Genomic DNA, 27896 nt, shown 5'->3' with positions numbered 1-27896 from the left:
AGGGCAGCCGGCAGCTTCCCCTTTTCTGCCCCTGCTCCAGGCTCCTCGTTCCTTCCCCGTCAGTGCCTCGGAGGAGGGGAGGCAGCATCATGGCCCCCCGCGCGGCCGCCATCCGCCAGACCTGCTGCTGCTTCAATGTGCGCATCGCTACCACCGCCCTGGCCATCTACCATGTGGTGAGTGTGCAGGTGCCCCGGGCAGTGTGTGTGTGTGTGTGTGTGTGTGTAAGACAGAGAGCGAGCGAGCCCCACCCCCATCTACTGAACCCCCTTGAATGGGAGGACCGTTGTTCACCACCTCTTCGTAGAACCCCGGCGGTCCCTTCCCTGCTCTGGGCCTTAGGGTCCCTCTCTGTCCAAAGTGTGTGCCGAGGGTGGGGTTTGGGGGCGGGGGGAGCTCTGCGGCAGTGGCAGCAGTGGAAGGAGGGGGTCCTTGTTCTAAACCAATATAGCTGCCATTCTCTCTGAGGCTCAGTTTCTGCCTCTGTGAAATGGGACCTTCAGCTCCACAAGCTCATTCAGGTGCAAACAGCCCCAGATGTGAAAGTGCTTTGGAAACCCGGAATCTCAGGAAGAATGTGAGCCAGGAGTGTTGTCAGGAAATGGGGTCAGGTCACAGGCACGGCTGTGCCGACTCTCCCTGGAGCCTGGGCCACTGGAAGGGATGGGAAACGGGAATCTCCCTTTTGTGCTTCCAGAGGGAACAGAGGGGCCTGAGTCCTCTCGGTTTGGCTTGCATATGAGCAGGGTGACTGGCCTGGCCCTGGAGACTTGGGTCAGTTGAGGAGGAACGGGCCCACTGGTACCCCTTTGGAGGCTGGTGCGCACAGCTGGGTGTTGAGTCTTGTCTCTTATAAACTCAGAGTGACTCTGGGCAAGTCGTAGCCCCCCGGGGGCCAGAGGCTCTCCCTCTGTCTAGGTGGCTGAAGGTTGGGGTTCTGTTTTCGGGCCCTGTCCAGACCCATCCCCCCAGCCTACAGTTCTGAGACACACACAGCTCCCCAGACCCAGCGCCTCCCTCCCAGGGTGACTCAGGGCCTGTGGTTAACAGTTCTTTTATGAGCCTGGAAGGGCTTCCTTAAAATTAGCCTAAATCCGGCAACGCTGTGGCAGGCTGCTATAAACTGTTCAGACCTGGTTGCATCTGCTTCCTGTCGCAGGCAGAGCTGGCAGGGCTGTGGCCAGAGCCCAACCTTCAGAGCGCTGGTGCCACTCAGGGTTCAGCGCACAGTCTCTGGATCCGGACTCTTGTGTACCAGTCCTGGCCTCGTCACTTCCTAGCTGTGCAGCCTTGGGCCACTTACTTAACCTTTATGAATGTCTGTTTTGTCTAAAAAAAAAAAAAATGAGCCTGAGAATAGTAATACCTCTCTGATGGGGTTGTTGCAAGGATCAAGGGTATAAATATCTACGAGGCATGTAGTGGGAACTATTACCTGACAGGTAGTTGAAGTTATTATTAGCATGGCCTCAGACACAGAGCCTGAGGCTGGCACACCCATAAGTCAAGTAGTCAGATCCCCAGAACACTGGTTTTGGGTGGAGCTCAGAGGTTGCTCCGCCGGGCTCCTGCCAATATGAGAGTGATTCTGAGAGAAGTGAAAGGCACTTGACTGTCCCCAGACCAAGTCCTTAGGGCCTCTTCAAGCTCTGAGATTGTATCATGTTCTTGGAAACACAGTGTCCTAAGCAGGGGTGTCCCCGTGGGAAGCAGGCCCCTGGGCCCCTACCCTTGCTCTGCTGCTAACTAGCCATGCAACCTTGGACAGGCTGCTTCCTTGGGCCTCAGTTTTTCCTTTACAAGATGATGGATAAGGGGCGTGGACTGGCTCAGAGGTCTCAAACGCTGATGCGTCCGGGGCCAGGCAGCTCCTGTAAGTGAGCACCCTGGGGCCTGTGGACCTTGCTGTGACCTGGGAAGCCTGTTCTGCGTCTGTTCTGGCAGCTGCTCTCTGTTTCCGCCGATTGTTGCTATGTGGGCCCCAGCAGCCGCTCTTATGACATTTGGAGAAACAGGAAACATGGGCTTTTATGCCACAACTTCTGCTGTCTCCATGTTGGTGACTGATTTGAGGAAAAAAAGAAATCCCTGGGCAGACCGAGTCAAATCTACTTGCAGGCTGCAGGGCCCAGAGTCTGCCTCGCAAACCCCTGACTTTGTGACTCTTGAGGTTTCCTTTTGCTCATGCCATCCGAGATCCTCACCTGTACACAGCGATATGACATCAGCCTCTGCCCACAGAGCTGAAGAATGTGTGCGCGGGTGATCAGGAAGCCTTCTTGGGGGAGTGCCACTGGCAGAGGTGTAGTTTGGTTATGAGGAGGGTGGATCTGGGATGGAGAGGTGTGCAAAGCTGTGGAGGCTGAGGACCGTGGCTTGTGCTTGGGACCCTACACAGACCAACTGGAGGCTGTTGGGGAGTAGGAGGTGGGAGGGGATTGGATTGATAAGCTAGAGGTTGGACCTTCACGACAGGGCACTTTTGACATTTGGGGCTGGTGCATTCTTTGTTGTGGAGCACGAATAGCACACTGTCAGATGTTTAGCAGCATCCCCTGGCCTTTATTTACAAGATACTAATAACTCCCCACCAGCTGTGATGACCCAAAATATCTCCAGACACTGTGAATGTATCCTGGGGGTGAAATCACACCCAGCTGAGAACCACCATCTTTCATGTGGGTCATGGGGAGCCATGGGATGTCCTAGAGCCGAAGGCAGGAGAACGGAAGAAAAGTCTGGAAGCTGGCCCAGGCAGTCTTCTCTGGGCTGGAATGCTTGATAGATTCCAGTGGAGGATGGTCCTCCTGCCCTCTCCGTGAGAGGTCTTGCTCCTTCCCAGAAAGGGCAGGGCTTTCTCTGTGGCCTGGCAGTCACATAGCAGGTGTATTGTCAGGGCCTTGAACATCTGGATAGAAAAGTAGACTCTGCCCTCCAGATGTATTGATCACCTAGACTGGTGTCATCTGGAGCCACTCGTGGGTGACAGCCCTGCACACGGAGAGCTATTCGTGGACTGGGCCCCTCTAGGGAGGGTTAAATTGGGCTCTTGGCATCCTGAGACAGTACCTCCGTTTATTGAGTCATTGGGGTGTTATTACTGCAGGACCTCCACGCCCAACGGCTGGAGGACCTTCTTCCCCACTTCCCTGGGTTTGTGCAGAGGATTCCCTGGGTCACAAATGATTTCTGACCCAAAGTGGCACACCTAGAGGAGTCAGAGAACTTTTGTAAATTGGTCTCTTTGGTTCTGGTTTATCTGGCAGCCCAAAGCATGTCTGTCCCAAGTTAATGGCAGGAGATAAGGACCCTAGAAGACCCTTTTGCCCAGAAATATCTCCCTCCCAAGGTGCCTGGAGTTCCATTAGAAATTCATTGTCTGATAAAAAGCTTACACCCACGGTGATTTCAATCCTGTAGCAAGAGGATACGCCGAAACAAGGCCAGGAGGAAATGAGACTGATGCTGGCCTTGGCTTGTCTCTGGGTTACAGGTTGTGAAAGCTCTATTTTTTTTTTTTTTTCTACTTTTCTGTATTCTCAGTATTGGCTACAATGAGCATGTATTACATTTTAAAAATAAATATTTTATTTTAGAACAGTTTTGGATCCATAGGATAGCTGTGAACAGAGTTCCTGTATACCCCCTTTCTGGACTCCCCGATTGATAGCATCTTACATTAACATGACGCATTTGTCACAATTGATGAGTCAGTATTGACTTACTATTATTAACCACCAGCCCATACTTTATTCAGATTTCTTCAGATTTTCCCTAGGATCCTTTTTCGGGATCCCATGTTGTATACAGTCATCATGCCGCCTTAGGTTTCCCTTGGCTGTGATAGTTTTTCAGATTTTCCTCACTTTTGATGACCTAGACAGTTTTGAGGAATATTAGTCACGCATTTTGTCAGATATTCATCAAATGGGACTTGTCTGGTGGTTTTCTCCTGGTTAGACTTGGACAACATGTTTCGGGAAGGAGATCGCAGAGGTAAAGTGCCCTTCTCCGCACTGCATATTGAGGGTATATGCTTGCACATGCCTTATCACTGTTGATTCTGACCTTGATCACCTGGCTGAGGTCCTGTCTGTTGTGTTTCTCCACTGTAAAGAGACTGCTTCTTCACCAGTGTTCTGCTTGACTTACAGGTCTGCTGGCAGCAGGCTCCATGTCTGAGGCACTGCTAATAAGAAAGCACTCAATCTCTATTACTTAAAGGACCCTCTTGTCAATGTGGATTCACTCTCAACATGTCTTTCTTTTCCGTGCCCAGCCCCAGGCCAGCACACTGGCCTGACTCTTTCATGGCCTCTGTCCTCTAGGGGTTCCAACCTACCAAGAAAAAATTGTGATTAATGGTGCTGAAGGATAACAGTGCTGGCTCAGATGGGGGCACAGACAAGCCCCCTTAGGTCAGCCCTGGCGTAGAAGCTATGGGTTTCTCGGGCTGCTCAGCGGTAAAAAATCTGCATGCAAGGCAGGAGACACAGGAGGCATGAGTTCGATCCCTGAGTCGCACAGGAGACATGGGTTCGATCCCTGAGTCAGGAAAATCCCCCAGAGGAGGAAATGGCAACCCACTTCAGTATTCTTGCCTGGAAAACCCCATGGATAGAGGAGCCTGGCAGGCCACAGTCCATGGAGTTGGAGTAAGAGTTGGACTCTACTGAGCATGCACCAGGTGGAGGCTGGGATTCAGGAAAGGCTTTTGGGAGGAGGCCTGAGTGCTAAGCATGAGCAGGACTTTGCTTCAGAACATAGAGGAAAAAAAGGGCATGCTGGCTGAGGGAGCAGCAGGTGAAGATTTGGAAGTACTGAGAAGCTCATGGAGCTGGGATGGAGGGAGTGATGCTTATGAGGTAGGGGAGGTTGCAGAGGTCAGCAGGGGCAAGACTGAAACGAAGCTCTGGCTTCTTTCATGGATCTCTGCTTGCCCTAGTTCTCTCATTTCATAGAGGAGTGAACAGGCTCCAGAGGGTCCCTGACTAGTTCCAGGTCACACAGGGAGGTGGGGAGGGGCTTGCTCCGGACCTCGGCTACCAGCACACAGGTGTGTGGGATGAGCCCACGGGTGCACAAATGAACTCCTTACCTGGTCCATGGCCCAGGGGTGGTCCGTCTGTCTGAGAGGCCCTTCTCTCACCCAGCGTTCATTTCTTCTTCATGGTCCAGCTCATGGGAAGCTTCCTCCTCCGGGAAGCCCTCTTGTTTGTCCTCCTGAGAACTGCAGTGGCTTTTGGCTTCTCTCTTTCTGCTCCACTTTGGGGCCTGAAAAGATTGTGGACTTATCTCCATCACTCACTGACAATGTGACTGAGCAGGCAATTGCCTTTGCTGTCTGGGCCTCAGCTTCCTATCTGTTAAATGGGGCCAGTGGTCCCTGTCTCAAGGGTGATGGTTTTGAAATATTGAGCTGATGTGGCCCTACGAGAGACGGGGCTGGCAGGCAAGTGCCCAGTGTGGGCTGTGGGATGTGACCAGAGGCCACTCCCCTTTCTAGAGCTCATCTGTTTAGAGTCTAAAAATAGGTCCTAACTGTTAGGTCCATCTGTTAAAACCTCTGCCTTCACGCCCAGTGGCCCCATGTGGGGCAGAAAGAACTTGCTCTGTATGCTGCCTGAATGCGGGGGGAGGCCAGCGGGGGTAGGGTGGGAGCCATGGCCCCTCTCCAGAGCCATGGCCAAGGCGCCCTGGTGGGAACTCAGTTGTGCTCCCCATCTCCAGGGTGTGCACCCTGCCTTCTAGCTTATAAAATGTCAGAGGCCTTCAAGGGGACCCCTGGACCAACTGGGCCCAATGTAGGGTGGCAGGCAGGGCCTTCTGGGGAGCAGAGTTAGTTGGGCTCTTCTTGCTACCCTAGGCCTGGTGGGATGAGTGATGGTGGCCAGTCATCTGTGAGAGGTGGGCCCGGACAGGCCAGACCCCAGAGTGAGCCTTGTCCCATCCCCACTTCCTGGTTCTCAAGCCCAAGGAAAGAGAAAGAAAGGGCTTCTGGGAATGAGAGGTGGTGAACGGTGGTTCCATCCATTGGGGGTCACCTTGGCTGGAGGGACCCACTGCTGTCAGAGAGCCATACCAGCCCCGGGGAGGGTCCTCCCTGGTGTAGGGGCTGGGGCCTCACTCAGACCTGGCCCTATGGCTGGAGGGCAGGGCCTGGGTGGGCCAAGGTTCTCGGTCAGCACCCTAGTCCGGGGCCCTGCCGCCCCTCACCAACCGGAAGGGAGGCTTTTATTTTGAGCCCAGGGCAGTGGCTCAGAACCAGGACTTCTATCTGAGCTTACTGAGGCCTGCATTGGTCTCCCAGGGGACCCCACACCACCAGGGGCACAGAGCCTTTAACGAGGCAGGAAGCTGAGCAGGGAGCTTGCAGAGCGAAGGTGCTGGCTCCCTGCCTTCCAGCCCTCAGCCCTGCTGCAGGCCCAGTGGGTCCCTCTCCTTCTCCGAGCTTCAGTTTTCTCTCCTGTCATCTGGGGGCCAATAACCATGACTGGCATGGTCAGAGACTCAAAGGGAACCAGGTGAGAGACCCAGCGAGTACCCAACAAATGGGATCTACCCCGGAGCCCCTATTTGACAGAAGAGGAAATTGAGGCTTGCACAGGCCAAGCGACTTTGCAGCCCGGGGTAGATCCAGAACAAGAGCCCAAGAGTCCTGCTCGAGGCCCAGGCTTTGCCGCTGTTACTCCAGACTGTGTCGGGGGAAGGGCCGGCTTCCTGGTAGCCATGGAGTGGGATTCAACAGTAGTATCCGGGGAGCATTGTTCTTAGAAACACGGAGCCCATGTGCAAAGATGCAATCTCTATTTCACCTGTAAAATTAGAGGGAATTGACCTCTCCTAAATGCTCCAGTCATACTAACACTTATTATCACAGCAGGGGCGTTTGCCCTGAAGGTAAATAAGGAATTGACGCTTTGTGGGGATGTTTGGGGGTGTTCCGAAAGTGGAGGAGGATGGGAGCGTGGACTCAGCTTGGAGGCTCATTCTGAGCCCCCAAATGGGTGCCCATAAAGGATGACCACCCCCCATCCTCCAAGAAGAGCAGAGTCCCCCTGGGATTCAGCGGGTCAGAAAGTTCACCTTCAGTGCCTCTTCCTTCAGGGGGAGTCTTGCCCTTCTGTCTTCTTTCACAGGGGCAGGTCTGAAAGGTCAAAGGGCAGAGGGCAGAGGACAGGCCTTGCTGGGCTGTCACACTCGAAGCACAGGCAAGGGACGGGGCTCGGAGGTTGAGACACTGGTTTTCCCGGACGTGGACCCAGAGCGAGCTGCTCCCATGCCGGCACTTTCCACTGCAGGGTAATGAACCATGGGGCGTGCAATCCCAACCGTGTTCTCTGCCAGCTCCCTACCTATGCGTGAGCTGTTCCTTTTTTCCCTGGAGTGTTCTTTCTTCCTTTTCTGCCAACCTCATAGTCACATCCCTGGAAAACCACATGTCCCCTTAGCATCTCCTGCATCCCTCCACCAGTCCAGCCACCCAGCAGCAGCTGCCATTTTCTGGGGGCCTCCTGTGTGTCGGGCATGTGCTGAGCCCAAGTTGCAGTTCCCCGAGAGAAGCTTCTTGCAGTTTCCTAAACGCACCTCATCCTTTTTTGCTTTTGCTGTTCCCTCTACCTGGAACACCCTTCCCACTGCCCTTTGGTTGAAATCTTTAATTCTCACCACCTCTCAGAAGCCTTCGTGGAGCCCCGACTCCTAGACCCTGAGTTCTCAGCATCTCCCCCTATCCCGGGGTGGCTCCCACCTTCACCTGTGGGGGCCTTGGGGGTCCTGTGGTCTGGCCTGGAGGCCTGAAGGCCAGGGTCGGCCCTGCCTGATTCATCTTCGTCATCCCCAGTGCCTGACACGGAGTAGGTGGCTGCCAATCTCAATTGTATTTTACTTTTGCAAACCTTTTATTGGTGCATAGTTTCTATAAGTGGATGTCTTGATGACCTTTTTCAGAGAGCAACATCCAGGTAACCTCCAGACTGAGAAATATGACGGGACCAGCCTCCAAGGGCCACTGGTGGCCCCTGCTCGTCACTATGCGGCCCTCACTGACTTCCTTCAACCCTCGTAGTTCTAGAAGCACCCAGGGATGAGTTTACACATCACGGGCTCTTTTCTCTCAACACTGTGTTTGTGAGCTTTTTCTGCATGACTGTGTGTATCCACTTTGTTTCCCCCTTGCTGTATACTATTTCACTGCATGAATATATCACTGTATGTTTGCCTCTTGTAGGGAGGGGGAAGACACTGGGGTTGTTTCCAGCGTGGGGCCCTTACAGTGGCCACGGGGACCCGTGGCTTGGTGTCTGCCCTAGGCACGGTCCCTCGATCTTTCTGAAGATCAAGTCTTTGGTAGCAGACATCTGTCAACCTCATCTGCTCCGAACAACAGCCCTGCTAGTGGGTGGAGCCTTCTTTCTCTTTTACAGATGAGGAAACCCGGTGCAGAGGAGTCGAGGGGCCAGGTGGGGCGAAGGAGGGGCGGTTAATGGGGCGGGGAGGCGGGGATGGGAGGGAGGCTGGTGCAGCTGGGGTCCCAGGGAAGTGAGGGCAGCCTGGCTGGGGCACCCGCTGAGCCGTGGTTCTGGGAAGGCGCCCCGTGATGGTATCTAGGCCGGCTGGGGAGGTGTCTGGGGAGATAGCGCTGGCAGAGGCGGGAGGGGGGAATGGCCCCCACCCAGTTGCCCCTGATAAGCTGCGACAGGAAGTGTGGGGTGGGGTTGGGGAGGAGAGCTTCCTCCCGACGCTGATGCATCTGGTTCTTTTCTCCCATCCTCTGGCCAGACAGCCCCAGGGGGCCCCCCTCCACACACACAGGGAAAGCAGGGTGGGTGGGTGATGTGGAGGGGAGTGAGCTTTCGGGAGGGGGCGATGATGATGATGATGATGGGAAGGAGAAAGATAACAATTGTGACAGCCTGAACATGCAGGAGTCCATGAGTTCCTTGGCCCCCAGAGCCGGAGGACCCGGGGTCAGGTTGGAGCAGCCCTGGAAGGCTGAAAGAACTGTGCACTTGGGACCAGCTTCCCATTGTGCGAATCGCTTCATCTCTGTTGTCGAGGGCGGAGGACGAGCCGGGTCCTGACTCCTTGTGCAACCTTGGCTGAGGCACTCACAGGCCCCGTTCTCCTCGGATTGGAAGTGGGTCAGCAGTTCTGACCTCACAGACTTGTGAGGAGGAGTCATTTCAGTTAACAGACAGGAAATGGCCCACGCACCGGCTCTCATGTAGTAGATGCTCACTGAGTGTCAGATCGCTTTGTCAATTTTACCCCCTGGAAGCTCAGAGGATAGGTTTCTGCCTGCATGCTTACGCAGATCCTAAGCCCCAGCGGGGCCCCCATTCTTCAACTGGGAAATGGTGCTTGATCCCCAGAGTCAGGGGATCTGGTGTCATCACCACCATCGCTATGATCTTCATAACCACCATCATCATGTCATGCTGTCAGGAGTGCCGTGGACATCGGCAGCCCCAGCAGGCCTGTGGCTACCTCCATCACCACCAGCCTGCCACTCCACCGTCACCTCTATTATCACTGCCCATAGGATCATAGCCCAGCCACAGGGCAGCCAGTCCCTGTCTCCCAGCTCCTGCACCACTGTCAAGCCCACCTGACCCTTGTGTCTACTCCACTCAGCTGTGGCATCACCGCTGTTATGGCCACGGCCATGTTCAATAGTGCTCCCATACCCCTGCCCTCCTGGCCTCCTCCTCTCCTCCTACAACTGCTGCTGTAGGTTAAGGAAGGCGAGTTTCGGAAAAAAGAAGGAGACGGGCACTGTACAGGAACAGATCACCTTTAATGAGGCGAGAAGGGGCAGCAGTCAGATTAGTGAGCTGCTGCACTTACCCAAGAAAAGAGTAAGTATATATAGGCATGTATGTGGAAAGCTACTGTCTTAAGGGGGCCTGTTCTTCTCCTAGGTTGTTCGGAGTAGGTATCTCTTAAACGTTGATCGGCCAGAGGCTGGGACCGGCTGGGAGCTGGGGCTGCTGCTGCTAAGTCACTTCAGTCGTGTCCGACTCTGTGCGACCCCATAGACGGCAGCCCACCAGGCTCCCCCGTCCCTGGGATTCTCCAGGCAAGAACACTGGAGTGGGGTGCCATTTCCTTCTCCAATGCATAAAAGTGAAAAGTGAAAGTGAAGTCACTCAGTTGTGTCCGACTCTTAGCGACCCCATGGACTGTAGCCTACCAGGCTCCTCCGTCCATGGGATTTCCATGGCAAGAGTACTGGAGTGGGGTGCCATTGCCTTCTCCGGGAAGCTGGGGGTAATCAACCTTAATGTCCATTTTTTTTTCTTCCTACGAGAGAGTTCTTTGTTTTGCTTAGAATGGTGGGGAGGACCTGGAGGGGAGTTTTAACTCCAGGCTATTTTGAGCTGCGTACCTTTCCTTCAGCTGCCCACCTTTCCTTCAGCTGCCCTTTTACTTGAGCTCAGGCTGTTGGTTTGCTCCTCAGAACCGCCAGGAAAACAAGTAGAAATTCTCCTGGCCTCCTGGCCACTTCCCCCATCACACGGCTTAGGGAAGTTGTGTGTTTGTTTTTGAGAAAGAAGAGCTGGGGTGGGGATGAAAGTGGGAACTGAAACCAGGGAGAAGGCGAGGGAAGAGGTGAGAAAGGGGAATGGAGAGTGAAGGCAGCAGTGGGTGGGCTGAGTGTGGTCGGAACTCACCGGCCACAGAGCAGCGCCTGAGTGCGGCGTCCGGAGGACTCAAGCTGACTCTGACTCTGCAGTCTGTTTGCTGTGTGGCCTTGGGCTGGCCACTGCCTCTCCTTGGGCTCCACGTGCCCACGGGTGACATCCCCTCTCTCAGGGAAGAGTCATTCCTGCCCCCGAGTTTCCCTGGATCTGTCCTGGCACGCTCCAGGTCTCTTCTGGAAATGCTTAAAGCCATGGTCAAGCTTTTCCTGTTTGTGAAACCTTCCCGGGGCCTTCCAGACAGCTATGATCAGTCCCTCGTCAGGGACTCTCAGCCTCCTGCATGTCCCATGACATGGCTCTGAACACTCTGGTCACCTGTTGGGTTCCCCTGGGGACTGTGACACCTGCAGGCCAGGGTCAGTGACTTTTCCAGACAGGGCTGGGAGCTGGTGGGTGCTCAGAGAGTGTTTACTGGATGAACAAACAAGGGAGCAGGTGTATACCTGCCCAAGAGTGTGTACCGATGGGCACTTGCTGTGTGCCAGGCTCAGGGCTGGAGTGCCATTTGACCGATAGCAGCCCTGCCAGGCAGGTCCAATTATTATCCCATTTCCCAGAAGAGGAGACTGAGGATCAGAGAGGTTGGGAGCTTGCTCAAGGGCACAGAGCCGGGGTTGGGGCAGGGTCACTCGAGTCCCGCACCCTGACTCTTAGCTGTAACTGACCAAAGATGCCGTGATGGAGGAACAGGTGGGCAAGTGAATGCCGTGTGCCCAGGCATTGTGGGAGGAGGGAAGCCCCATTCCTGTCCCAGGAGGGCATGAATCATGGCCCAGGCGGGCGCTCAGACTCAGGGAGAGGACAGCTCTGCTCTAGTGGGAGGAGGGAGATGAGGGGAAGGGGAGGGCCAGGTGGCCTGGGTAGTCTGGACTCTTGGGGTTTCCTGGCCTCTCCTAGCTTATGCTATAGGTAAGTCAGGTAATTTCTGAACTACAAAGAGCTCTTGTCTGGGGGCTTGGGTGGAGCAGTGAGGACTTTCTGATGAGTGGGGTGCATTCCGGGGTGGGAGACCCTGGGCAGCCTGGGTGTGACATGCCATGGGTGGCAGGAGTTCAGTCATTCCAGTGAGAATAGGGGTGACTCTCTTCATTGACTGGAGGGGATAAACTGAGGTCAGGGAGGAGCCAGGACTTGGCCAGGGTTATCTAGCCGTGAGACAGTGGGAGAGGCCTCTTCTACCCTAGCTGTTGTCCCTTGAGCTGTGGGCGTAGGGTCGGTCGGTGGCCTGGGGAGGGTGGGCAGATGGTTGGTGAGACCAGGGCTTGGCCCCAGATCAACTACTCAGCCTGGAGTGGAGCCTGGACTCTGGGAGCCCAGGCAACAGGGTTCATATCCCAGCCAGGCCACGTGACACAGGGCATGTGAATTTTCCTCTCTGAGTTTCCATTCCTAATCTCTAACATGGGGAAGATGTTGGCTTTCTTGCAGGGTTTTGGGAGATGGTGGTACAAGCCTGTGGATACAGTTCTGAGCACAGAGTAGCTGCTCAGGGAATGTCAGTTCCTCTCCGCTTCATCTCCTACAGAACTGACATGCCTGTCTTCTTCCTGGATCAGGGACTGGTGTCTTCCATTGATTGTCAGAGGCCAGCAGAGGGTCTGAGTCAGACTGAGGTTGCTCTGGGGTTGGTTCCTGCCTCTGTGAGCCTCCAGGTTCTTATCTGGCAAGTGGGGACAGGGTTATCACTCTCCTCCTACAGGATGGTCGGATGAGAAGGTGAAACGGGGTAAAGGAGGAGCTTGGTTTTAAGCACAGGTGGTTTTTCACAAAAGTAGAATTGCTTCTAGTGTCTGCTGCTGCTTCTAGCACAAGCTGTGGGAGGCGGAGGAGGCGGCAGAGGGAAGGGGAGGTGGGCCCTGCTGGCTCTGCTGGACTCTCACATGGGAGTGGGGGAGGGCAGACCTCAGGCAGAGCCAGGAGGTGGGGAGATGCTGGGAGGACACTGGGGGAAGAGAATCAGATCCAGTGCCTATTGGCCTGGGGTCCTACAAATGATCAGCTGAAAGGCCTTGGACAAGTTACTGGACCTCTTTGAGCCTCACTTTTCCCATCTGTGAAATGGAGGTGGGAGCATTAAGAACAGTCCCTTTGCTGGATTTGGGAGGATCACAGGGATGGTGTGGGTGGTGAACAAGGCATGGAATCAGGCTGTATAAAGGTCCCCCCTCTTCGCTCTCGTTCCTGGGATCCCAGGATATTCAGGAGGGGATGGTTGAAGAGGGGTAGTTAGGACGCTTGTGGCAGGATTGCTGAGGTGGCAGCAGGGCTGTGGGAGAGTGTCAGGGCCAGAATTGAGAATCTCGGGAATGGTTTGTGGGTTGGCACTGGTTTCCAAAGTGGGGTGATACCCAAGGTGACCACTGGGGCCTCAGAATGACAATATTACAATTTCTAAATTTTTCAATCATGTTCTTTATTCATTTCTGGGTATGTTGCATGTAGGTTTTATGATGTTCACTCTAAACCAGGATGGTGGCACATGCGTATAATTTGGAAATCAAGAAACAGAGTAGTGTGTGCAAACGGTTTTATTGACATAGGTACATGATCAAAGTATCTGAGCCCTCTGGAGTCAGGAAAAGCAGGGCTCCGAGGAGACCTGGGGATTGGGGTGTGTGGGAAGGCATCAGGACAGCCCTGGGAACTGGGGCTTCAGGCTCCTCTTTGTCCCCAACTTGCTGTGTGTCCTTGGTCCAGCCACCTAACCTGAGCTCAGAAAATGAGCAGAAGGAGTTTATAAAAGAAGCAGACAGACTCTTTCTAGCAGCAGGATGTCAAGACTGTCTGATTCTGAGTTTCGTCCTAGACTCAGACAATCCTGGACTCTTGGGACTTCAAAAGGCTTCCTGTATCACGGCTGATAGATAATCATGCATTTCTAAGCTCAGCTGTGGCGAGTCATCTGTGCTCTGCTCACACATCTCAGGGATCCCAGAGCTTACCATCTTTCAGGGAGCCCTGTTCTGTCCTGAACTGAGCCGTCGCGTGCCTCCCTTTCTCTTTCCCTCATTACAGGGGAAATTGGGGGAAAAGGGCCTGGAACTCTAGTCTTTAGGAGGTGAGGAAGCAGCCTTTCTCTCTCTGAGCTGTTTCCTGTGCGTATCAGCCACAGCCCCCACCACATCTGCCTTCTGCTGTGAGCTGCTTTCCACAGTTCTGGTGAAACAAAGCCTTTTTCATCAGGTAGAGGGGGCCCATGTCAACTCACAGCAGCCGAAAGCAGCTTATACTTGCTGAGTACCCACTGCAGGGCTTGAAGCTCAGTGCTTTGCAAATACAAGACAATTTATTTCCCATTAAATCCAGTGCTTGCCAGTTTCCAAATGAGGGTATTCAGAGAGGTAAAGTGACTTGATCAAGGTCACATAATGACCTGGATTTGTATCCATCTCTGCCTGACTTTCGGAGAAAGCAATGGCACCCCACTCCAGTACTCTTGCCTGGAAAATCCCATGGATGGAGGAGCCTGGAAGGCTGCAGTCCATGGGGTCTCTGAGGGTCGGACACGACTGAGCTACTTCACTTTCACTTTTCACTTTTATGCATTGGAGAAGGAAATGGCAATCCACTCCAGTGTTCTTGCCTGGAGAATCCCAGGGATGGGGGAGCCTGGTGGGCTGCCGTCAATGGGGGTCACACAGAGTCGGATACGACTGAAGTGACTTAGTGACTTAGCAGCTGCCTGACTCTGGAGCCCAGCTCCTCATCAGTCTTCTTTGCTGTTCCTTTCTGCCCCCTGAACAGGATGTAATATGGCAGGAAGACAAATTGAAACCTCTGTCTGAGCTAAAAAAAACCCATCAAAAGTCAGCCAGGGGGAAACAGATGGTGTTTGTCAGCTGAGCATCAGTTACTAGTGCAGGGCCGCCTAGAAAGCCCATGCAAACTTAGGCCATATTAATAGAGGTAGGCCATCCACTGCAAGGGAGGAGACAGTCTTTTTCACAGTGCGGTCAGATGGCACTGGAGAAGTGTGTGTGTATGATGGGGAGAAGGCTTGCTGTAAGGACATGAACTCAATGAAGATTAAGTTCGCTGTGGTTGGAAGCATTCAAGTAGAGGATGCATGGTATAGGATTCCTGCCTTAGAAGATAGAGGGCAGGGATAAGGTGACCTCTAAGGTCCTTTGAAACTGTAGCTTTGTGGCTGAACCACAGCTCTTGCCAGGACCACAGCAATGCTCATGTCCATCAGGTTTGCCCCTTTTCTGTCATTCTTAGCAAGGGTCCCCTGAGGGAATAGGGTTTATCCGTTTATCCATCCGTCTGTTCATCTATAGCAGCTAGAGCAGTGAACAAGAGAGACACAGTCCTTTTCTCAGTTCAGTTCAGTCACTCAGTTGTGTCCAACTCTGCGACCCCATGGACTGCAGCACGCCAGGCCTCCCTGTCCATCACCAACTCCCGGAGCTGACTCAACCTCATGTCCATTGAGGCAGTGATGCCATCCAACCATCTCATCCTCTGTTATCCCCTTCTCCTCCTGCCTTCAATCTTTCCCAGCATCAGGATCTTTTCCAATGAGTCAGCTCTTCCCATCAGGTGGCCAGAGTATTGGAGTTTCAGCTTCAGCATCAGTCCTTCCAATGAATATTCAGTGCTGATTTCCTTGAGGATGGACTGGTTGGATCTCCTTTCTATCCAGGGGACTCTCAAGAGTCTTCTCCAACATCACAGTTCAAAAGCATCAATTCTTCGGTGCTCAGCTTTCTTCACAGTCCAACTCTCACATCCATACACAACCACTGGAAAAACCATAGCTTTGACTAAAATGGACATTTGTTGGCAAAGTAATGTCTCTGCTTTTAAATATGCTGTCTAGATTGGTCATAACTTTTTTTTCCAAGGAGCAAGCATCTTTTATAATCCAGAGAGAATAATAACAATAATAATAATAGCACAGACTGTGCTTATTATTTGTCAGGTACTTTAAGTGAATCATGCCACCTGGCCCCACTACAACCTTATGAGACAAATATGAGTATTATCTCCATTTGCACACGAGGGTTGAAAAGCCAGGAGGACTGGCATTCATAGATCAGAGACTCCCAGGTCTGAGTTGATGATCCCAAGAACTTGAATTTCTGTCATGCTCAGATGCTGTGACTAAGACCCCGTGATGTCCAGAGCCTGTCGTTATAAAAGAGGGTACACAGCAGGGGCCCAGTCCCTGGCGAGAGCCCTCTGTTTCCCCCACTTCCTCAAGCCTAACCTTCAGTAGTCACAGTTACAGCTTTGCTAAGAACTGGGTGTGGTTCTAAGTGCTGTCCTGCGATGTTCTCCTTTACTCCCCCCATTAGCCTCCTTAGGTAGCTGTCAGGATTATCCTCATTTTACAGATGGGGAAACGGAGGCACAGAGATGTCAAATAATTTGCCCAAGCTCACACAGCTAGGAAGAAGAAGAAGGAGGGTTAAGAGCTTGAGCTGTCTCTCTCTAGGCCACACTGTATCCGGGATGCCCCACTGCCTGGCACTCCAGCTCCTCCAGGACCTCTCCTTACGGGCCCCGACTGCACACTGTTGGGGCGGAAGTGGTTGGTGGTGGGACTCTGCAGACTCCGGCTCACTGATGCTCTGTTCTGCCCCCAGATCATGAGTGTGTTGCTGTTCATTGAGCACTCGGTGGAGGTGGCCCACGGCAAGGCCTCCTGCAAGTTCTCGAAGACGGGCTACCTCAGGATCGGTAGGTCCAGGGGAAGCCAAAGGGTGGGGAGGGGTGAGGGGAGGGGCACCGGCCAGGGGTGGAGCAGCTGGAATTGAGGCCCTGCCACTTGTCCTTTCTGACGTCTGCAAGTGGAGAAATTCCCAAGTGTCCGTACGAGGTCTCCAGGTGTGAGAGCAAATAGGAGGCTGCTAGATGGTCAGGCAGTAAAGAATCTGCCCACGGTGTGGGAGACCAGGGTTCGACCCCTGGCTCAGGAAGATCCCCTGCAGAAAGGGAATGGCAACCCACTCCAGAATTCTTGCCTGGAGAATCCCATGGACAGAGGAGCCTGGTGGGCTACAGTCCAGGGGTTGCAAAGAGTCGGCCATGACCGAGCCACTGACCCACTTTGCAAACCTAACCAGCCCTTCTAGTCTGGACTAGTGGCTGCGGCAGCAGGAAGCCCCCTGCTTAGCCCAGACAGGCGCCCGTCACGCAGCTCCTCACCGTGGGCTCCAGCCCCTGCTCACCTCTCTGGTCTCACCTCTCATCTCTTTCTGCTCCCTCCACGCTACCCTCCCCCGGCTGCACCCACCACACCGAGCTGGGCCCTGTCTCGGGGTCCCTGCCTGGCCTCCTGGCTCACGGGCCAACTCCTTAGAGGCCTTCCCAGGCCCCTGCCACCCCTCTCCCTCTCTTACGCCATCTTTGTTACCTGAAATGTTCTGTTTGCAACTTGGTAGCCCCTCAAGACTGAGAACCGCAGGAGGGCAGGGCCTGGGCTTTCCTGCTCACTGGCATAGTACCCACACCAGAGGTTCCCAGAGTGTGGCCCTTGGAACCTGGAATGCCTCCCTAGGGGGCGCTTCTGGGCCCCTCACCGCTCTCTTTGCCTTTCAGCTGAACTGGTCTCCAGCTTTCTGCTCATCACCATGCTCTTCATCATCAGCTTGAGCCTGCTGGTTGGCGTGGTCAAGGTGAGGGCCTGGCTGGGGAGGGCAGGGGAGTTGGGACCTGGGAGGTGGGTATGGAACCCTCGCTGCCCTCCTGCCCTCTCCTAGTCACACCCGCTACATGGGCAGCCCTGGATGCTGAGAGGTGGGAGGCAGGTATTTGGTGGAGGTCCAACTTGCACCCTGAGATCTTCAAACTTAGCTTTTGGAAACCTTCCACCTTTTTTCCACACCAGACCCCTCAGGCTGGAGGCCCCAGTTTCCTATGAAAATCATCTGTCCTCCGTGGGCAAGGGTGTGCTCAGCCAGCTGTGGCCGCCGCTCATCACTGACGCTTTGGCTGAACTAGCTGCCAAACCACATCCTTTTGAATTGCAGGTGGTGGCAGGGAATTTGGTAGAGAGAAAAGGAAGGGGCATTTTGAGGCCTAGGTAGAAGGGAGGAAAGCAGTGGATTCTGTAATCAGTGCGAGGAGCCCAAGCAGAGGGGCGGGTGCAGCTGCGTCTAGCTCAGTGCCAACCAGCTAGCAGATGAGAGAGACGGACTGCGGCTCAGCCTCCTGCAAAGAGGAACCTGTCTGTCCCTTGGCAGTCCCGGGACTGGGCAGGAAGCCAGGGCCCAGGTCACACAGTCATGGGAGCGGGCCCCGGAAAGAGAATCCTTCCTGGGCAGACAGTGGGCCGGGTATCCCAGGGCCAGCAGGGTGGGGTGGTGATTTGGTGCTGGTTTGGATTGTCTCCACCTTGCTCCAAACACCACTGTTCACTCCCTAGCTAAGATCACTCTCTCAGGGGCCCTGCAACCCAGGGAGGGCTTTCGCCTTGGTTCCTGGTGGTTCCTGGGGGGTTGTGCAGAGACACAAATGGTCCAGCTAAGAAAATGGATCCGATCGTCACTGAAGTCCCTGAGCTTTAGCCTGGGCTGATTCGGCTGCCCCCTGAGCAATTTTGGATAACCACATGAGAAACCACGAAACCACCTTTTCTCCGATTTTGTCCCCAGCTGTGGGTTCCTACGAATTAATACTGGTCACAGTGGTCACTTGCTTGCAGTTGAAGGAGAGGGATGTCAGCCTTGACCTCCCAGGCCCTCTCACTGTGACTGAACATCCTGGGAAGCATGCTACCCAGAGGTCAGATCCATTGTTAAAACAGCACAAGCTTTCTTTTTCCCACCTTCAGGCCTTAGCTCCTGCCAGCCCTGCTGCCTCCAATGCCCACCCCTTCCCTCCCTGCTTCTTTCCAGCTCTAGTCCCAGTGACTCCACTTCCAGGAAGTCTTCTCAGATTCCTTTTCATCTGTCAAATGGACACAAAGTCTTTCCTTCTTGGGTTCTTAAGAGCGAGTTGAGGCAGACCCGGGTCCTACAGCCCCGAGCACTTATCTGTGTAGATGAGGACTGTTCCTGGTGTTCCTGCTGTCTCCCAGGACACTGAGACTGCTTACCCTCAGGGCCTGGGTCTTGCCTTCTCCCCATGTCCAGACGCTCGCTCAGAGGAAGGCACGTGGATCCCCATGGGGTGACCTCAGCTGAGCTGCACAGATGATTTAAGAGAGCACCAGGTTCTCAGGGAGGGAAGGGAGCTTCAGGCCATGGGGTGCCAGAGACCCTCAGGCTGCACAAGACCCCTTGTGCAAGGGACCCCAACCATGCTGGGCTTGCCTTTCAGAACCGGGAGAAGTACCTGCTGCCCTTCCTGTCCCTGCAAATCATGGACTTCCTCCTGTGCCTGCTCACCCTGATGGGCTCTTACATCGAACTGCCCGCCTACCTCAAGTTTGCCTCCCGGAGCAGCAGGCGGGTGGTGAGTATGTCCTGTGTCCCTGTCCCGTGCCTCCCAACCTCCAGTGGGGGAGACAGAGGAGCTCAGGCTGGTGAGGGCAGGAGCCCACAAGGCCCCTTTCTAGTTGGTGAGGTTGAGCAAGTCTCTGAGCCCCTTCAAATCAGCCCGCATTTCTTCCTGTAAAATGTGTCTGAGATCATGTCTCATCCATACATCTAAGTATTAACTGGGGAATGCGTGCACAGGGCACCCAGCGTGTGGTAAGCATGGAACAAAGGTGAGTTTACACCATAGGAAAGGGGACGCCCCATTTCTGCCCCGAGCTCCTACTTTGTCCCTCAACCACATTGAAGAAAGGAAGGGAAGATGGTGAGCATCCTTGGTGGGAATGCCCATGACACCTGGTGCCAGTCACTGACTCAGCTTTACAGAGTTGCTTTCACACTTCTCCTGACTGTGGCCTTTGAGGAGACTGACAAGCTATGCAGCAGATGACCCTGGGCTGGGAGTCAGGACACCCTGGTTCTTGTCCTGGGTCTGCACCAGTCCATGGTGGCAATGTCTGAGGCATGAGCTTCCGTTTCTTTCTGGGCACCATGGACCAGAGAGTTGTTGATATTTCTGGCTGGCAGTCTCTCAAACTGAGGGTCCACTGTGTGCCCCATGGTACCCAGACTTTTGGGTTGGGGCTAACTTTCTGGTCTGTCTTCTTCCCCCAAAGAGCCCCTCCAAGGTCCCACTGATGACCCTACAGCTGTTGGACTTCTGCCTGAGCATCCTGACCCTCTGCAGCTCCTACATGGAGGTGCCCACCTATCTCAACTTCAAGTCCATGAACCACATGGTGAGTCTGAGCTGAGGGTTTGCTGCCATCACTGACAGTGTAGCCTTGAGCAAGTTGCTTCCTCTCTCTGTGCCTCAGTGCTTAGGCTGGGTTCTCTGAAATTAGAGCTGGGTGGGGAGATTCTTGCGTGAGTGATTTCCTGAAGGAGAGTTCTCAGGAAGAAATCTGAAAGGAGCCAGGGAAGCAGGTTAGACAAAAGGAAGACGTCAGGCAGATATGTGGCTTTAGGAGTAGCCCCGAAGGGTCCCAGAGGGCGCCCTGCAGTGTGAACTGCAGTGCAGAGATGGTGATAGTTTTTCACTGGTCTCTAACAAATGATCCGCAAACATAGTGACTTAAAACAATAAGCAATTGATTTCTGAATAGTTTCTGAGGATTGGGAATTTGAGAGTGGCTTAGCTGGGTCGTTCAGATTCAGGGTCTCTCTTGAGGTTGCCTTGAGGGCATGTGACTGTGGACACCGAGGGCTTTTCTAAATCGGGAGGATGCCCTCCCAGGCTGGCTTGTTGGCACGGCTGTGGGGCTTTTTGCCTTGGTTCCCAACGATGTGAGCCTTTGAGAAGGCTGCTTGAGCATCCTCATGTCATGGCTGCCAGCTTTCCCCCAGTGAGTAGCCAAGTGAGAGCAAGGAGGAGACAGCCACATGGTCTCCGAGGTCACACTTGCCTCTGGCACATCCTATTGTCTGTGAGAAGTGAGTCTCTAAGTCTAACTCACACTCGAGGGTGGAGTGTCAAAGGATATGTGCACATATTTGCGTATGCCGCAGAGATTGTGCCCTCAGAGCAGGACCTTCCATCAACCAGTCCTGCTGTAATCTGCCCCTGGGGAGGGGACATGCCCCCCAGGTGTTTCAGGATTAGGTGGATCTGTCAGCCAAGACTACCCTCTGGAGAAGGACATGATGGGGACAATGGGGGCACCAGCCAGATAGGGGTCATCTGGATGGGCATCAGCTGCATTTGCCTCTCTGGGCTTGCTCCCCTGCCAGACAGGGCTGATGGTAGCTAGCACTGGCCTCCCAGGGCCCTTGTAAGGATCATCTGAGATAATGTGTTCCTATGTGTATGGAGAGCTGGCTTTTATTCCTGTTAGAGTTCCTTAGGGCAGAGGCACTGAAACAGCCCCCAAATATGTTTCAGAATTACCTTCCCAGCCAGGACGGTATGACTCACAACCAGTTCATCAAGATGATGATCATCTTTTCCATCGCCTTCGTCACCGTCCTCATCCTGAAGGTGAGTAGTCCCTGCCCCACGGCTCAGGGAGGGGTGATGAGGTTGTGCTGCTCCAGGGCCCCCCATGCCAGGCTGTTAGGAGACAGGGAAGTGTGTCTTCCATGTCTGCCTTCCTTGCTGTGGGCTCCAAACTCCAGTGCTCCCCACACCAGCTCCTTTGACCCCACATGGGATCCTCAGGGACCCCCAAGTTAGAGCAAGTGGATCTGTGAAGACCCAGCTGTGTTAGTTAGGGACTTAGTGTGTGACTCAGAGAAACCCTGATCTAGGGGAAAGAGGAGCTATTCTGTCTGGAATTAGATTCGGAAAGACCTGGATTTGAATCCTAGCTTTCCCCTCTGTAGCTATACGGTTGGTTTTCAAGTCACTTCTCTCTGGGTCTTGGATCTCACCTGTGAAAGGTACATCCTGTGTCTTGCTTTGCCCATGTCAACAGTTTTTTGTGATTCAGGCACCAAAATGTAGACAGGTCCTGAGGTCATATTATTAGAGGTTTGGTGATGAGAAAGAGGAAGGAGATCGGTTTTATTTTTCTCAGGAGCAGTCAGGCCCGGAGGACAGAGTTCCATTTCAGGTCCCAGTTCTTAGAGATATGGTGACAGACAGGAGTGTGTTAATTGTATCAGTCTCTAAAAACATATTGATACATCTCTGGTCAATGAAGGGGTTCCTTGGTGGCTCAATGGTAAAGAACCTGCCTGCAATGGTCAGTAACATTTGAGTAACAAAAGATATGTTAATACGTCTCTGGTCAATAATGTGTTAATAGCAGCAGAACAGGAAGGTGAAACGGCAAGAAAACTCTGCCGTCTTAGGGAGTCAGTGAAACCGGGGCAGTTCAGCTTGAGAAAGAAATGACTCAAGGGGGATGTGATCACTGTCTCCAAGTACCCGAAGGACTCTCATGGGGATTCTGGAGGCCACAGTGGGGACCTGTGGCCGGAAGCCACAGGGAGGCTGGTGTCGACTCAAGAGAAGGAAGGGCTTTTAAAAGCGTTCTTTTCTGATTGTGAAAGTAACATATGATCGCTGTAGAAATTTAGAAACTACCGATGAGCAGAAAGAAGATGATCAGCCCATCATCCACCGCCTCTCAGAGAGTAGCACTTCGGATATCTGGGTGCATTTCTGCCCCCCCCCCCTTTTTTTTACGGGTGGTGTTACCAGACATCACTGCCTCCTTTCATCTGAGGTCCTGAGCAGTCTCTGCTCTCACTTTATGCCAAACGGGAAACAGCTTCACTCCTTTTAACCCTTCCTCAAAGGACTGAGCTGTCATAAGTGCATCAGTCATGCTCAGTGAGAACATTTCTGAAGGCTGGCGGGGACCCAAGTAGGGGTCCACATCATACACGCTGCTAGAGAAAAACTGCCCAAACACAACTCCATTTCCCCCAGCCCTCTCCTGTTATTTTCATCCAGTGGGAGTGGGGGGCTGTTCTCTGTTAACATGGAGACCTATTCACACATCTTAGGTCTGCCCAACTCTGCCTCAGTGACCACTCTCCACCTGCTTGCTTTGCCCTGGCCCTTCATACTTCATTCTCTCATGGCTCATTTTATTTATTTCTTCTCCCTCTAAGTCTCCATCATGGGAATCCATGAGGCAGGGGACATTCCAGACACCAGCACCCGCTCTTCTTTTAGAAGGCAGTTTAGGGGCAGAGAGAGATTTACTGGCTCTTGCTCCTTGAATGCACCCTGGGGACTTCACTCCCCACCCTGGAAAACTTCTCCCCAATTCTTACATCAATTGCTAAGAGAAAACTATTGCTCATGTCATCTGACAGATATATACATCTGTACATATAATTTTTATGCATCGATAAACATAAAACACTACTGTGTACAGTTTGGTAATTTGCTTTAAAAAATCAACATATCATAAGCGATTTTGTAGAAAACTTTTCTGGCTGTTAGCTCTGTCTCAGGAGGGGTGGAGCCACCTTAAGAGGTGGTGAGTTTCCTGTCCCCGGGGTGAAGAATCAGGATCTGCAGGAGTGTTGCCAGAGTGGCTGGAGGGTAGCGCAGAAGCCTCCAGAAACCTCCTCCCTGTGCTGAGTTTGTGGGGCAGTGAAAAGGAAAGCACCTTGGATAGCTGAGACTGGCAGGTGAGGCCCCCTCCAGCCAGAAGAGGCGTCTGAGCAGCAGCAGTTGAATGTGGCTTTGGGGGGTCAACTGGGGTTCCACAGGAAGCAGGTAGCATCTGTCCCAGGCCTGCTGGGGTGGTGAGAAGAGGATCATAAAGCATAGCCTGACCTGGGCCTTTTTTCCAGGTCTACATGTTCAAGTGTGTGTGGAGATGCTACAGACTGATGAAGTGCACGAACTCGGCTGAGGAGAGGAGTGGTTCCAAGATGCTACAGAAGGTGAGCCTGCTGGGCAGTCAGGGCCCAGGTCTGCCTCCACTGTCACTGGGGGCAGGTCGCTCTGCCTTGCTCGGTTTCAGTCTCCCCACTTGTAAGATAAGAGCTGGACCAGAAGAAGTGTGAAGATCCCTTTCTGCTCTGATTGTCTAGGATTCAATTCATTCATTCACGCATTAAACATTTTCTGCCTCTTACTCTTTCTTGGCCTCACATCCAACCCTTGGGATGTAGAGAAAATTAAGATGCCACCCTGTCCTGGAGGAGAGCATAGTCCAGAGTGAACCTAGACATGGAGATTCAATTACAACTTGCTGTGAAGCACAGGGGCAATGGGAGCACAGAGGAGGCACCTAGCCTCATCTGGGGTTTCAGGGAAGGCTTCCTGGAGGAGGTGGCACCTGACCAATCTTAGACTGTCAGTTGGTACAAGTTAGCTGAGAAAGGGGAAGGGATCTTCCAGGAAGAAGGGTGAAGTGCACTAAGAAGCAGATGATTGGAGAAATGATGCAAAATTGCAGCTGGTTTAAATTATTGGAGGCTCACTTTCCTCATCTGTAAAATGGGGATTGTATTGGTTAAGACTTTTTTTTGGGTTGCTAGTGTTAGACACCCAACTCAATCTTACTTATGTTAAAAAAAATAGGGAATTTATTAGCTTATAGAACTTGAAAGTCCAGTGTTTAGGTCTGGTTCAGGTACAGCTGAGGCCTGATGTCCAGAAATTTTATTTTTAGACATCCCTATCTGCATGGTGACAAAACAGCTGCCAATAGCCCTAGACTGACATCCCACCCTCTAAGTAACCCCCCAAAAAAGAAAGACATTCCAGGAGCATGTCTGATTGGGCCAGCCTGGGTCACAAGCCTATCCCCAAACCAGTGATGGATTGCCGGGGAGGATGAAATCCTACTTTGAGTGACCACTGCAGGTCTCATATCCACTCCCTTAGGTCAGAAGGATGATCAGTTCTTCTGAAAGCACACGGGCTGAGAATGTTTTCCCAGGGAACAGGGTGTACTGCTCTCAGAACAAGGGGGCTAGGTGCTGCACAGGCAGAAACAAGTCCGTCTGCACCTGTCTTGTTCGTGTAATGCCCAGCACATAGTTGGTACCCAAAGCATGATAGTCGTCACCCTCATCATCATTTTCATCATCTTGTCAGAGCTGGGGGTTGGAGCCCCTTGACCCCAGGTTGGGATGGTGGTCCCAACTGGTCAATTCTCAGTCCTCGTCTCTCTGTCTCTCCCAGGTGGTCCTGCCATCTTATGAGGAAGCCGTGTCTCTGCCATACAAGGTTCCGGAAGGGGGCCCAGCACCACCCCCGTACTCAGAGGTGTGATGCTCGCCAGGCCCCAGCCCTGGTGCTGGGAGGGGCGGAGCTGCCTCGCAATCCGCTTCTTTGCTTTGGCCCCCGTGGCCTGGGTGAACCACCTGGCTGACTTCAGGACCATCCGCTTGTGTCCCCCTCGCTGGCCTGCTTTTCCTGTGGGGCCTGGGAGATGCTCACAATGGGTCAACCCTTTTAGGCTGAATGATTCCTTGGGTCTCGAAAATTCAGTCCAACAGCCCTTGGCTTCTTTCGATCGGCTCTGACACTGGTCTACATGACTGGTCTTTCTAAAGTCAGTGAGTTTGGTTATGTAACTCTCAACTTGACCAGTTTTACTAAGGGGCTGACAAATCAAAAACACACTTGTCAGTTCGGTGAAAATAATGTGGTCAAACAACAAAGTCCATTGCATTGATTTGTAAATAGTTGTCAATTCACAGAGCAATTTAGTCAAGTAATCATGAGTTGGTCCTCCCCACCAAATACATATGTCCAATTCCTTCCAATAGTTGCTTAAACAATGATTAAGTTAGCCAACCCTCAGTTAATTTAGTGATGACATCCAATAATAAAAAAAACTCAAATTAGCCCCCAAACCATTCAATTCAATCTCGTCCAATAACCCAACTGCCTGCTGTGGTCAATTCAGTCCTTGTGAGTCCTGAATAATTGTTCATTCAAATGAAAATGCAGTCAAGCATTTGCCAAAACAGGAAGTAGCCATTGTTTTAATCATCAAACAGCCTCTACAGACACACAATAGGTTTGCTAAAGAGTAGTCATCCTCAACAACCAGTCACTCACGGCCAGTGTGGTCACATAGCCATGGGTCCTGGGAAACAGGTGTCCTCAACCGCGGTCATCTCTAGTAATGCACTATCGGCCCATCCTGCAGCCTGTCCACCGCCAGTCAGCTGAGGCCACCCAGCTCTGCCTGACACTTGGGTCAAGCAGAAATTCAGCCCTGAAATCAGGCAAATGCATTTGTTGGACTAAATCCACAGGTTAGTTCAGTCAAAACAGGCCAACCCTTTGTGGGCACAGACCCAGCCCTGGGGGCTTATGTTGGTGGGGCCATAGGGAAGGTTTTGGTACCTGTACCACCTCTTCTGTCTGCCTCCCTGGGGGCCAGGATTTCTGAGGGCACAGACCCAAAGGTGGAGAGAAGGCCACAGAAGCAGGTTCTCTGGGGTCTGTGAGGGGGTGCAGAGGGAGAGGGCTGTGCAAGGGGCTCCCCACCAACACCCCTTGTGCTACTGCTTTGTGTGATGGGGAAGAAGTTTTAATAAAGCAGCAACACGCTTCTCTTTGGCTCATGTGGTTCCTAAAATATAGTGTGTGGCCAGGGTTGGAAAGTCAACCTTCATCACTCACACACACACACACACACACACACTGTTCTTTCAGTCCAGAAACTCACAGGGCCAATGTCCAGGTAGGGAGTGTCATGACCTGGCACTGTTTCTGATCACAAATCATGGACCCTGTAAACACCCTCAGGTTTCCCAGACATGGTAGGAACTGCACTCACCTGGACAGCACCCACCTGGAGCCAGGTCCCATGCTGGGCACTGGGGTGACCACAGTGGATCTGAGTAGCCTCCAGTTACCCTTCAGTCGGGTAAGAGGAGGCAGAAGCATAAGTGATTGTAAATAGCCTGTAATTATTATAACACCATCATGGGGAAAGTCTGAGGGACGCTGTCAGCCAGAGGAGACTTCTTGGAAGAGGTTTCACTGAGCTGAAGGAAGAAAAGACAGCAGTGAGCACAGTGGGGAAGGATGTTCTGGACTGAAGTGGCAGAGTGTAGAAGGCCTTGTGGAGGGGGGAGAGGACCTGGGGGAGGCAGCCCAGTGTGGCTGCTAGTAAGGAGGAGGTTGGCAGTGTCTTGGGGCCTGGGTCATGAAGAGCCTTTGTGTACATCAGGGTTCTGTGGCTGCAAGCCCACCCTGGCTAACTTCAGCCAAGAAGGGCACTTACAGGAAGGAGATAGTTGCAAGTAACAGAAAATTTAGTGAACCAAACTTACTGAAAATAGCAATCAGAAATAAATGATGGTCGTGATGTTTCTTGGCTCACATAAATGAAAATCCAAGGGAATTTCAGCTTCAGGCGTGGTTGGATCCAGGAATCAAAATCTTCAATACTCTCTCTTTTCCCACCTCTAGCCTTCTTCCTTTCAGGCTGAGTTGCCTGAGAGTAAAGCTGGCAGACAGCATAAGGCAGTCTGAGTTGGGCTCTGTCACCAGCACCAAAGGAGACCTAACAGAACCTTGAATGCCATGGCCAGGAGTGTGGGCTTATCCTGGGATACGGGACTCTTTGAGGGGTTTTGGGCAGGGGAGTTACAGGATCAGACTTGGGTTTTAGGAAGGAAGAGACCAAATTCTGGGACCCATAAAAAGGCTGGCAATGTCCCCCTATAGGGAAAGAGAGAAGGGAATTTGAGCTGTGCTGTCAATCTGTTGGAGTTGTCAGCTTTTCTTGAGATTGGCAGGTTTCTTCATGGATTTTACCTGCTCTTTATCTAATGCCCGAACAACTGATAAGGCGAGACTCTAATGGAGATGGACAGCAACCTTCCGTTTGTTCACACATGAGGCCCAGAGACATCAAGTGACTTTCCTGAGGCCACACGGCAGTCAGGAGTTAGACTGGGTGCCTTTTTACTCTACTTGCAAGTGCAGGTTTAGGGGTTGGGGACGCAGTCTGTGTGAGCTCCTGCTTCTTATGAAGATTCATATGAAGAGAACCACCCCCCCGCCCCAAGAAACCCCCAGCAAGTGGTAAATGGGGGCAGAGGTCACAGGAGGAGGGGACTGGCTTTGCCTCCAGCCTTGTGTCTTCATCAAAAAGTTGTCAAGGGGCAGTGGCTGTGTGTCCTGAGGACAAACGCTGAGATGACACTCTCATCCTCCTTCCCACTCCCACCCCCGGCCTGAAGCCAAGGAACTGGCAGAGATGTGTAGTGAAATTGTGTCCTGTGGCCAGGCGGCTATGGTGGGGGGTGGGGGGCGCTGGCCCGA

The 27896-nt window shown here is 52.9% G+C and overlaps 1 protein-coding gene across 1 annotated transcript; it reads left to right on the top strand.

The window, feature by feature from the left end:
* Positions 1-26174, top strand: LAPTM5 (lysosomal protein transmembrane 5). The gene is made up of 8 exons (XM_005906161.3): positions 1-176; positions 16298-16391; positions 17253-17329; positions 18975-19109; positions 19810-19932; positions 21075-21170; positions 23447-23539; positions 24789-26174. The coding sequence occupies exons 1-8, from the start codon at positions 90-92 to the stop codon at positions 24876-24878; spliced, it is 795 nt and encodes a 264-aa protein (XP_005906223.2). The 5' UTR covers positions 1-89; the 3' UTR covers positions 24879-26174.
* The last annotated feature ends 1722 nt before the right edge of the window (positions 26175-27896 follow it).

The sequence above is a fragment of the Bos mutus genome, chromosome 2, assembly GCF_027580195.1.
Source record: "Bos mutus isolate GX-2022 chromosome 2, NWIPB_WYAK_1.1, whole genome shotgun sequence".
Classification (NCBI taxonomy): Eukaryota; Metazoa; Chordata; class Mammalia; order Artiodactyla; family Bovidae; genus Bos; species Bos mutus.
The sequence above is the reverse complement of the archived record's forward strand: the minus strand, read 5'-3'. Positions and strand labels throughout refer to the sequence as shown.